Source organism: Miscanthus floridulus, chromosome 1, assembly GCF_019320115.1.
Source record: "Miscanthus floridulus cultivar M001 chromosome 1, ASM1932011v1, whole genome shotgun sequence".
NCBI classification, from domain to species: Eukaryota; Viridiplantae; Streptophyta; class Magnoliopsida; order Poales; family Poaceae; genus Miscanthus; species Miscanthus floridulus.
In genome coordinates this window covers 182,492,212-182,503,777 of record NC_089580.1, presented here as the reverse complement: position 1 = coordinate 182,503,777, position 11,566 = coordinate 182,492,212, and the positions used below count along the sequence as shown (strand labels likewise).

At 50.0% G+C, this 11,566-nt stretch overlaps 2 protein-coding genes across 3 annotated transcripts; both read right to left on the bottom strand.

Moving 5' to 3' along the window:
- Nucleotides 1-1,744: 1,744 nt before the first annotated feature.
- LOC136504552 (FAD-linked sulfhydryl oxidase ERV1-like) lies at nucleotides 1,745-4,493 on the bottom strand. Of its 2 annotated transcripts, XM_066499498.1 has the most exons (7): nucleotides 4,181-4,493; nucleotides 3,992-4,078; nucleotides 3,684-3,731; nucleotides 3,020-3,084; nucleotides 2,346-2,423; nucleotides 2,181-2,255; nucleotides 1,911-2,048 (listed from the first exon to the last, which is right to left on the bottom strand). In XM_066499498.1, exons 1-6 carry the CDS (start codon nucleotides 4,352-4,354, stop codon nucleotides 2,210-2,212), a joined length of 498 nt encoding a protein of 165 aa, XP_066355595.1. In that variant the 5' UTR covers nucleotides 4,355-4,493; the 3' UTR covers nucleotides 1,911-2,048; nucleotides 2,181-2,209. The 2 variants fall into 2 exon arrangements, with proteins under 2 accessions (XP_066355587.1, XP_066355595.1); XM_066499490.1 differs by lacking the exon at nucleotides 2,181-2,255 and having other exon boundaries at nucleotides 1,745-2,048; nucleotides 4,181-4,487.
- A 297-nt stretch (nucleotides 4,494-4,790) lies between these two features.
- On the bottom strand, nucleotides 4,791-5,762 carry LOC136467944 (uncharacterized). The gene is made up of 2 exons (XM_066466779.1): nucleotides 5,305-5,762; nucleotides 4,791-4,938 (listed from the first exon to the last, which is right to left on the bottom strand). Exons 1-2 carry the CDS (start codon nucleotides 5,760-5,762, stop codon nucleotides 4,791-4,793), a joined length of 606 nt encoding a protein of 201 aa, XP_066322876.1.
- Between the last annotated feature and the right edge of the window lie 5,804 nt (nucleotides 5,763-11,566).

Below are 11,566 nucleotides of genomic sequence, written 5' to 3'. Positions count from 1 at the left end.
AGACGGCGGACGCCCTGCGCTCACGCATCGAGCCAGCAAGGAGCGCAGCAGATAGGGCGACCGTGTCGTGGGCTTCGGCTGGACTAGGTTGTGGCCGTCTATGGCCTAGCAGTCGCCAGCCTAGGTTATCTCGAGCACGCCGGCGCGCCGCGTGGCCCGCCGGCAATGGCAAGCGGTGGAAGGCCGACGACTTCGAGGCCACGTTCCGGGAGTCTCCGAGGAGGACGTGGAGATGACAAAGGCAGGGGAGGAGGAGGTGGACAGCACACCCGCCTTCGTCTTCCACGCCTCGTCCTCGGCGAAGGAGACGAAGCCCCGGGCGCGCCAGGAGCAGCAACAGGCCGTGTCGAGCCGGCGTCGGATGCCCGCGCAGGCGCAGGGCCGTCCAAAGCCGCCCGTGGGGCAAGGGCAAGTAGGCCGGCCGAGATCCATGACCCAGTCAAGGGCGTCTGCGTCTGCCTCGGCACCTTCACCTCCGCCGAGGCCGCTGCGCTCGCCTACGACACCGCGCGCGACATCCGCATGGCCCAGGGCACGAGGCGGTGGCGTTGAAGCACGAGGCTGCCGAAGAAGCAACTGGCGAGAGCTCGGGCTCTGGTGCTTTCCTGGCGTGTCGGCGTACGACGAGGCCCCCGCTCGTCGCTGCATGCACCACAATCCATTGTAGGCTCTGCTCGGCGCTCACCACCTGCCAGCGACCCGCCTCGCCCCGCGGCTGCGGCCCCCTCGCTGCCGCCACGCCGGCCGACGGATCCCGCGCCAACCGGCGACCGCCTCTTTTACCGGGCGGTGCTCTGCTCCAGACCGAGACGCGCCACCGACGCAAATCCGCCGCTGCTGCGCCGGTTCCCGGCTGTCCCGAGCCAGACTGAGCAGCGCAACAGCTTCCTCTTCCCCCTCCGCCCCTCCTTGCACAGTTTCCTGGCCGGATCCGCCCAGAATCGCCGCCCGGCTGTCTCCTTTGGCTCTGGCGAGCTTCCCGCCGTCCGCTGCTTCCCGCCGTCGCCCAAGAGCTCTGTAAGCACCGCCTTCTCCCGGTGAAGCTTATGCGCACGCTAGCCCGAGACCTCTGTCCGCTGCTTCCCCGATGCAACGCACGCTGCGCTCGCGCTGCCCACATCACGTGCTACCGCCGAGCGCGTCGTCTCCCCGTGTCCTCGTGTCGCCTCCCCGTGTCTTCGCGCACCATCGCCGCGCCTTGCGCGTGCACCCTCGCCGCTAACCTACGCTGCCGTTCCGCTCGCCGCAGCCCCACGCACTGCCGCGGCACCCAGACGTGACCTCCTGTCCACTTCAGCAGCCAGGTGTCCACTTCAGCGGCCAGGTGTATGCAGCCACGTGTCCACTTCAGCGGCCAGGTGTATTGTCCACGTTAGATCTATTCGCGAAACAAAGGGGTATGGACTATTTATGCACCACTTAACAAGCTTTTGGATCCAAAAATGCACTTTTAAAGTTGATGGACCAAAGTGATATAGACGAACAAGTTGATAGACTAATGGTGCATTTTACTCCCTGGGATATTATACAGAAATTCATGTAGAAAGGAGGACACTTCTTGCCCTCAAAAGGGGGACACACTTCTTACTCCTTGTTGTGATATTATATATTATATAAAAACTGCTCAGACATAAGACGGCTGCACAAAAATGAAAATCTGCACGGACTGGTACGGGGTATGGTTTGGTAGATAGAGAAAGCATCAGACATCAGACTAGGGCATAGACAGAGTACAAATATCAAGAGACATGTTCATATCTTTTACTACCAACGGTCCAACGCCAAAGGATACAGAAGCATATGGACGCCCTGCTATGTCAGCACGGAGTCCTGAATTCTCTTTCTTATCTCCCTGGTATTGCTCGTGTGCTCATCAATTAGTGGTATAGAAATCATCTATGGGGTAGAAAGTTCAAGCGATTTCTTGGCCATGTCATAGGTTTGGCATGATGTCGATGTTGCCTTCTAGATCACACGAGCGCTCAGGGCAATCGAGCTTACCCCATCGTGCAGTTACTCTTTGGCAGGGAAATATTGGCTTCCCTAGGCTGCAAGAAAAAACACAGACCAATCAGATAGGAAACACATAAGAACAGATTCATCAGGGGATTCCAGAAGCTCAAGATTCTGCAAATCATGGTATCAAGATGGAAACATCTACACTTAAAACATAGACATACCCCTTATTGCAGCAGTAAAAGGGCGTGCCTCAGTTTTCCTCTTTTTGGCCCTGAGACCTTAATTTTCCTATGATTCTATAGAAACAGGTACAACGCTACAATGCCTTGGATGATTTCAAAGGCAACAATAAGCAACTGCACAAAGCTGAGTATATATGGACTCACCTTCGATTAACCACGTTGTGCACATAACATAACCACTGGGAGAATTCAGCCTGAGATCCTGCCTGCACAGGATTTGCCCTACAAAAATACAACACAGTCAAGTCAGTTTAGTGTTCGGCAATTATTTCTATCACTGAACTGTAATATATTTAGCTTGATGAATGAGATGGCTGTCCTCTACATAAACCTTCAGATAACCAAAAATAAGATAAAATAACACACAACTCAGCCATGTTTTCATATCAGATATTCACAACATGGACCTTCATATCATAAATATAAACACCAATGGTCACTGTGATTCATTGTTATATTCAAGTCATTTATAGATATAAGAGCACGTAAGAATGTAATCATCATGTGCATCATATGGACAAAAACTGTGTAAACACAGAATGAATAGGTGTATTGTGTACAAGCCAAATCCATGACTTTAGAGCACCAGAACTAAGATTGAGGCACAGATTTCATATTCCAGAAAGTAGCAAGAGTTTGCCGCTATTATGTGATATTTTTAGATCATATTATAAAGCAGCAAACTGTCAAGGGTACCATGTGACCACTTCATAGAAAGAATAAACTTGTAAGTTGTAACACAAAGAAATATCAAGGAATCAAGCTATTAAAATGGATATTACTAGCATTTATCCAAGTTGTTGGTGAGCAATGCTTACTTCAAAACTTCTTTGAAGTGATCAGCACATTCTTTGCAAGGATATAGTCTCGAGATTATATGCATCTGAGCATGTGACCAGCAGTAATGTTATTTTTCCTGTGCATATCAAGCAATCAAAGAACAAAAACACTGCGACATAGAGAAGGTACAAACTTTCTGGGGGGGGGGGGGGGGGGGGGGGGGGGCGGGGTACATGTTTCCATTTGTTTTGTGAACATGCTAATGTCTAATTACTCTGGTGATCCTGTCCCTCCTAAAACATGTTTTCAGTTTACTATTCCTGACGGATTTAGTGGTCATCTGCTAATATATAGCTTATGATCTTTTATTTCTAAATGTGCCATCAGAATCATGCTAAACCATGTGTGCCCCACGCTAATCTGCCTAAGTTGGGAATGAAGAAAGAGATCATAAAGGATTAGAGTCTCACCCTTGGAGGATTTTATAAATGTACTCAGATCATGAAACCTATTATCTGTAATTTTCAGGATGTAGCTAGCAGCATTTCCAAATTTACAAATTGTGATATCTAGTACTTGACCATTACAGTAAATTACAGTTGCAGCAAGTCTTTAAACCTCTTCACAACAGCGGCTTTGGTTTCCCAAGTCCCAAGTACTCACATTCTAAACAAAGTTAATAGGGTTGTCTCTCGTGCTTACCAATTCCTTCGCATCCCGTTTTTGCTGCCTAGTGGGTTCGTCAGGGAACTGAAAGCAAGTCACATAGTTGATCATTCTAAGTAATTCAAATACAAAAAATAAAATAAAATAAATCTCATTCCCCACCCACAAGTGTACTAATCAATCTAAGTAAATGTGCTATGATACATGGATAACATTTTTGCTCTCCATCTAGGCTTGCATTTTGATCATTCTATAACGTGAGCTAGTATAATAGCATTGGCAGATTAGGCAAATGCTAAGCTAGTTTTGTGCTTCGGTGTGCTACTCAGCAATAGATCGAGCACCTGCGCTGCGATGGTGTGAAGCAGCATCCACGTGGCCCGGCCGACCTCCTCCTTCGTCAGGGGCGCCTCCTTGGCATCCTTATCCTTCTGCGCATTCACTCGAAACCCTCACGAATCACCTCCCCATCAAACCAAACCAAACCAAACAGAAGGCGACATCGGCGCGAGTACGGAGAAAACACGACTTGCCTTCAGGACCTCCGGCCGCGGTGGTGCCGGCGAAGGCGGGGAGAGGGAGAGCGCTAGGAGGGGGCGGAGGCGGTGGTCGTCGGGGCCGGCGTCGGGGGCGATGAGGATGTGGCGGGAGAAAGCGGCGACGGTCTGAAGGACGGGTGCCAGCGGGTTCCAGCCCAGCAGTGGCATCGAGGTGATAGCCCGCCGGCTCGCGTGCGTGTGGCGACCCGCGGTTGCAAGCGCAATCGTGCGAAAAGGCGGTGGATGGATGGATGGGGTGGGGTGCACGAGGCGACGCCGGCCGAGGCGGGGTGCCAAGCAGGGGAGGGGAGCAAGGAAGCACGGTAAATTCGATGGGAAAAAAATTCGTGAGTACCGTACTAATCTTGGGCCTGATTAGCTTGCGATTAAAATTTGCCGAGCTAAAGCTATGTAAAAAAATTACCATAGATTTGGTAAGTTAGAACGTGAGAGGTTGACAAGTTTTGTTAGCTAACTAAGAGCATCTCCAAGAGTTTTCTACATTTTTCTCCTAAAAACTTATAGTTTGGCGACTCCTAAAAAGATTTGGGGAGAAAAAAAGAAGGTCATCTCCGAGAGTTCCTAATAAATGACATCTAAAACATTAATTTTGGGGCTTGCGGCTTGAGAGGAGGAGCTCGCGCACGTCGTCGGCAGCTTGCGCTTGAGATCCAGCAGACGAAGATGCACCAGCAGCTGCAGCTTGAGATCCAGCAGCCAAAGATGTACCAGGAGTAGACATTTTCCCCTTTCTTGAAAGAAAAACACCAATACTCAGTATTCACATACAGTCACAGTGACACACAGAACGCAAAGCTTCTCAACACAGACGTGTAGGCAGGCGTGTAGCCGGCCAAGAGCATTACTTGAATATACACATATACACAGGAGCAAATGGTACTTGAATACCAGTACGACTCGTCGCTGTGGGTGTACGATCCCGATTCCCGCCAACGCGGCCACCACGCTGGACGCGCGTGAGCTCATCGACTACCTCTACGTCCGGGCGATCATCTCGTCGGACCCATCGGACGGCGACTGCGTCGTCGTGCTCGTGTGCTGGCCAGATTACCAGCTGTGCTTCGCGAGGTCGGGAGACGCGCACTGGACATGGATACGGCCTCCGACGGAGAACACCCAGTACAACTGCGTCCGCGTCCGCGGGGCCGTCGCCGTTGCTGCTGCAGTTCACCCACACGAGGTCGCTGCCGGTGTCGGCGATGGCAAGCAACTGCGTCGGCGGCGTACCGACGTTCACGGACATCAGGTACTCGAACGACCTGGTGATGATCTTGGACTCGACGCAGCCGTCGGCCGTGGACACGGGCGCGGCCGGGGGAGACGAGCCGCTGTAAGAGCGCCCGAGCACCTCGCCCTGGAGCGAGCGGTGCGCGGCCGCGAGCGCGTGGGCATGCGGGGACAACGCGGGGAGGCGGAACGGCGACCTGGCGGAGTCGTGGTGGATGAAGTCCACGCTGAACCCGCCTTCACCGGCAACAACAGAGGCCGTGCAGGTGCAGCCTCGTTGCCCGGTGAGGAGGAGGGTGAACAGAAGAAGCATAGTCCTCGCTTCCATGCGAGGTGGCGCCGCCGGCTGGCTTCAGGTGTGGAGGAGGAAGCCGTATCCGCGCGAGTCGCGTCCGCGTAAAGTTACGCGAAACGGGGAAAGATTTACCAAGTGCGTAAATTTTAGAAAGAAGTATTAGGAGTTGTTGGAGAGGGATTTTTTCTAATCTTTCTAAAAACTTAGGATTAGAAAGGGGTTTAGGGAACTCTCGGAGATGCTCTAAGGAATAGTTAAAACCATGGCTTGCTAAATCTTTGGTTTAGTAAAATTTGGAGTCTAACCCATTAGACTTTTTTTTTTCCAAATCGTTGGACGTGGTCACGTGCATCTCATGCGAAAGGCAGTGGATGGGTTGCGCGGCAAAATCCAGTGGGCTGCACCGCTGCACGGCAAAATCGGTGGATTGCAGGCGAAGTCCAGTGGACTAGATTCTAAGGGGGGTTTGCGGTGGGCCGTGCCGGGGGCTTGGTCTCGTCAGTTCCAGATTTCGGTGATCGGATTATGTGCACGGTCTAGAGTTCACATGACGGCCTACCGCGACGCCCATCAAAAGTCATGAGCAGATCCAAAGTCTCCTCACGCAAATAACATCCAAATTAATTTAGGCAAGACTATATGCAAGGAGGTTCTTAAAACAACTCTACAGTCTGCAATTTTGTATCTCTATCTAAAGTTAAGTATTTCTTACATCTTCAATAAGGCTCTATAAATGACAAATATGTGTGTGGGTTTTGGTTTGCTACCTGTTCGTCGGATGCTACCGTGGTTTTCACCAGTTTTTTTTTCAGTTTTATGCCTCGTTCGGTTATCTAGAATTGATTCCCAGCCAAACATTTTCCTTCACTAATTTATACTAGAGAGGAATAGTTCCAGACCCAGAATGGCCCGTTCCACAACAACCAAACGAGGCCTTAGAAACTATTTGACAAATGTAAAAATAAGTCTCTCCCTGTTCATTTTATTCAATTAGCATAATTATTGATTTACCAAGAACTTCGAAAATGATTCTAAAAAAAACTTCAAAAATACTTTTGAAGAGGCATTGAGTTGAGGTAGAAATACCCAGAGACTTCCTGGAGGATTATTCTAATCTCCTCCAGATCAAACATTATGAGCAGCAGCAACCTTAAACTTTCTGTTCAATGGACTAATGTAGGCATCTTGCTCTCGTAAAGTGGCAAACGTTGTTCCATCCTTCCCTTCCATGGTGTAAACACTAGTACTATCTCTCTATCTTTCTCATCTTCTTTGCGCGCGGTGAGTTCGTGACAACTCGTCGCATGATACGATAATGCAGTCTGACAGCGAGGCGCGGGCCAATGCGGAGCCGGGGCCCGGGGACCATGCGGCCGTGCCCATGTCCAGCGACCCGGGAGCGAGGGCCGCGTGGCATGAGAGATTGATGAGGGCGTGGGCGCTTGTGCGGAAACCGGAAAGCGGCGTGGCCGGCCTCCGTGGCAGAGATACTTGGTGAGAGACCATTACGGGAAGTGGGCTTCGACGGAACGCCATCCCGTAACGGGGCTTCGCCAGGATGCTATTATCAAATGCGACACAACCGCTAGGATACCATCCGAGGGAATTTAGAGCCTTTTATTCCCCTTCTACCCCTCCCTTCTCTCTTTTCCTTTCACGGTCGCGATTGGGACCGGACAGAACGGTAGCCACGAACGGATCGAGCTCTCGGGCTCTTCTCCTCCGTCGCCGAGGTACTCCACGGCCGCCCGCTCGATCCGCCTTCCCACGCCCGGCCAACCCCCCGCAACCGCGCGCTCCCCCACGCCCGCCCGCGCTCCGCGAGCTCCCCCACGCCCGCCCGCTCCGCGCGCTCCCCCACGCCCGCCCGGCCAAGCTTCTCCAAGCTCTGATGCAGTGCCAGTGACCTTCCCCATGGAATGCAGATGGAGTAACCTCGTTCTGTAAGATTTCTCTTTCCTCTTGTATTTCTCTAACTCAGTTTGGGAAGCCAATACAGTCACCTCGTCCAATAGGTTTCTAACACGGTATAATTTTTACAATTTGTCCAGGCTCGATCCGGAGCCTGACGATAGTGTAGATGCAGTAGAAGAAACTCCAGATATTGGTAGCAATGATCCGCCTCAGCTTGTAGATGAAACTCCAGATGTTGGCAATTCACAGGAATCATGTGATTTTCTTGGTAGTTCACGGGCTGCAGGGCATTCTGGAGCTGTTAATTGGGAGGAACTACAGATTGAAAACACATTTGATAGAGAGGGTGAGGGTATGCTAGATATAATTGATGAGGATCAGTTGTTTCGTCTTTTGGGTTTGAGAGACGAGGGTGATGAGCATGATAAGCCTAGTGAGGCTGATGCTGAAGTTGCCGCTGAGAGGGACAGTATAGCTGAAAATAGAACTACTGACATTGATATTGACACAACTGGTGCTGCAATTCCAGTTGATGATCATGTGCCTAGGGAAGGACTCTATGCTTATGATCCTAACAACCCTTCTATGGATATTGGCACCGTGTATTCAAACATGCAGGAGTTTAGACTGGCCATGAAACAATTTGCAATAAATAAGGAGTTTGAATACCGCATAGTTAAAACAGATCCGACGAGGTACATTGCCAATTGCATAGATGATGCTTGCTCATGGCATATTAATGGGCGTAGACAACCTGATGGGTCCACCGTGAAGGTGTATAACTATTTACTATTTCCTAACTATATGTCACCATTTTTTGTTTGTATATATCTTATATTTTTGCTATTTGCTTGTTGCAGGTTACAGCTTTGATTGCATAGAGAATGCTTTAGGCATCTAATGCAGAATTTTATTAAAAGATTTGGGGGAGATACATATTCAAAGATGTATCCTGCAGCAAGAACATATAGACCTAGAGTTTTCAAATATTTTTTCAACCAAGTTGTTTCAGCTAACCCTCAAATATTGGAATGGCTTGAAAACCATCACAAATTGTTATGGATGAGAAGTGCCTTCAACCCTGAGATCAAGTGTGATTATGTTACCAACAACCTTGCAGAGAGCTTCAATAATTGGATCAGAGATTGGAAAGACCTACCTATAGTTGAGCTTGCTGACAAGATTAGAGAGATGATAATGACACTGTTTCATAAGAGACGTGCAATTTCAGAGAGGCTTCATGGTAGGATCCTACCAGCAGTACTTCGACAATTGAGAGCAAGGACTAGGGGTTTAGGACACCTAACAGTTGTGAAGGCAGGTCTTTTTGCTGCAGAGATACATGACACAACCAGCACACATAATAGGCATGTTGTGAAGTCACATTTGCATGAATGTACATGTCTTCGGTGGCAGGTGCCATTGTATGTTGCAAATTGTCACCTTCACTGTCAATTTTTCAGTCTTACATTTTTCCATCTTAAGGTGCCATTGTATGTTGCTTGGACATGGATTGTTTTGCTTGCAACATGCTGTAAAACCTGCATTACTGTAAATTATTTCTCCTTGGTGGACTCCAAGTAAGACAGGAACTATATTTCCATGTCACTACACACTACTCCCTCTGTCCATCAATGTAGGATATATTTTGATGAAGTCTTCAAAAGGAGGTTACCACCTTTAACTGTTTTCAATAGATTATCAGTTGCTACAAAATACACAAGATCCTTGCCTAATACAACCCAAACAACTAGAGACCCAGACTTGGAGTCCAAATACAACTCCATAGCCCTGGCCAACCTCTATACAGAGATCAGGCTGGCTATACATAACATTGCAGCAACAGAGAAAATAATTTGTCACTTGAGAACATAACATTTCATTGATTCATTGGCACCGCTGATACATTTTGGTACCAAGTACACAAGATTCATCCACTCCTCACAATTGCATACAAATTGCTAACTAACACTAGTCCACAGACAAGAATCAAATACTTCAGCAACATTGCTATCTCCCTAAGCTGCTTTACTTGTTCATCATAGTTTGATTCTCCAGAATTTGGCTTGTCTTCGACAATTGGCCGTAACTTAGTAGACTCGAAAATAGGTTGATAATCTGGAGGCACCAATTTTTGGTCAACCAAGTATTGCTCATATCCCTCTTCCCACTCCCAAAATGGACAGCCAGCACCTTCTCTCTGTCGCCACATGAATGGAAATCAATCAAATTGATTCAGTCATCAAATCACACAGCAAGGACTACATAAAGAATTTGCAGCTAACCATTCTCACCGTTCGAGTTGGACAAACATAGAACTGGCGATCGTAGTTCTTCTCTGTCTTCGATGTACAGACCTTCAGAAACCGACACATACAGTCTGGGCAATGAATAAGAGGGATTTCATTGTTTGAAATCCTTCGGCTTCGCGGTATTGTGTACTTGTTCGTCCTTGTGGGCGTCGTTGCCGTGGTGTGGTCCATGGCCGGCGTGGAGGCGCTGCTGCCGCGCCATGGAGAGCTGGAGCCGGCCATGGCGTGCAGGCCGCGCAGGCGAAGCTTGGCCAGGCGGGCGTGGGGGAGCTCGCGGAGCGCGGGCGGGCGTGGGGGAGCGTGCGGTTGCGGGGGATTGGCCGGGCGTGGGAGAGATCTCGGCGTGGGAAGGCGGATCGAGCGGGCGGCCGTGGGGTACCTCGGCGATGGAGGAGAAGAGCCCGAGAGCTCGATCCGTTCGTGGCTCCCGTTCCGTCCGTCCCAATCGCGACCGTGAAAGGAAAAGAGAGAAGGGAGGAGTAGAAGGGGAATAAAAGGCTCTAAATTCCCTCGGATGGCATCCTAGCGGTTGTGTCGCACTTGATAATGGCATCCTGGCAAAGCCCCGTTGCGGGATGGCGTTCCGTCGAAGCCCACTTCCCATAATGGTCTCTCACCAAATATCACTCCGTCGCAAGGCCGAAACAGCAAGGTCCCGGTCGGTGGATTCGGCGCGGCTGCCGGGGCTACGCACCCGTAGCACGATACTCCTCGTGTCGAGCAGGCACACTCGCACACTCACCGATCGATTGGGCGACATGTCTGCGATTGGGCACGCGGCAGGCAGGAACTGAGGATGAAGAGCGAACGTCGGGGGGGGGGGGGGGGGGGGGGGGGGGGGGGGGGGGGGGGGCGGACGCTGAGATGGACGATGCCTAACGCTTAAAAACCGGCCGTCTGCCGGTGCAAACCTGACGCACAGAACGGTGAACACTTCACTCCTGTGAAACGGACTCGATCGTCGGTCGCGACAATCCAGTTTTCTCTCTCTTACAAGTCGCCCATATACAAAGAGCATACATCCGTGGAGCTGCGAGATAGGCTATACGGCCGCCTCATCTTTGTCATTTTATCTATAGGAGCTAGCATAACTAACCTGGATTTTTTACATTAAATAAGCTGCCGACACACAACGAGCAAAAGCATGTAAGGCATATGTGCCACTGGAAATGCAAGATGCCTGAACAGGGCCGCACCCCGCACGCCAAAAAGACGGTAGCCGCGACGTACGTGAAGAACCGTTGTTGCGTCCCCATCAGCCTCGCCCGGCCGCATCCTAGCTTGACGCCACTGGCATTGCACAGCGCCCGTTCGGCCATTGATTGGAATGTTCGAATTGTTTCGCGTATATATATTCATTCACGAGTATACAATCAGCTACATACCTACTCGCATTTAGCTAGAATCTTAGGCAACGATAGACCTAATCTAACGCGAGGAGAACGGCCTTGACGACCGTCCGGCGTCTGCAGGCATTAACAATCTTTCAAAGAATAATCAGACAAAATAAATAAACACCATGTCCATTAAGCATGCATGTATATGTCATGCAGGATAATGTTTCGTCGAGTATCAATTTAGAATACTAGTACTATCAATCTATCATGATAT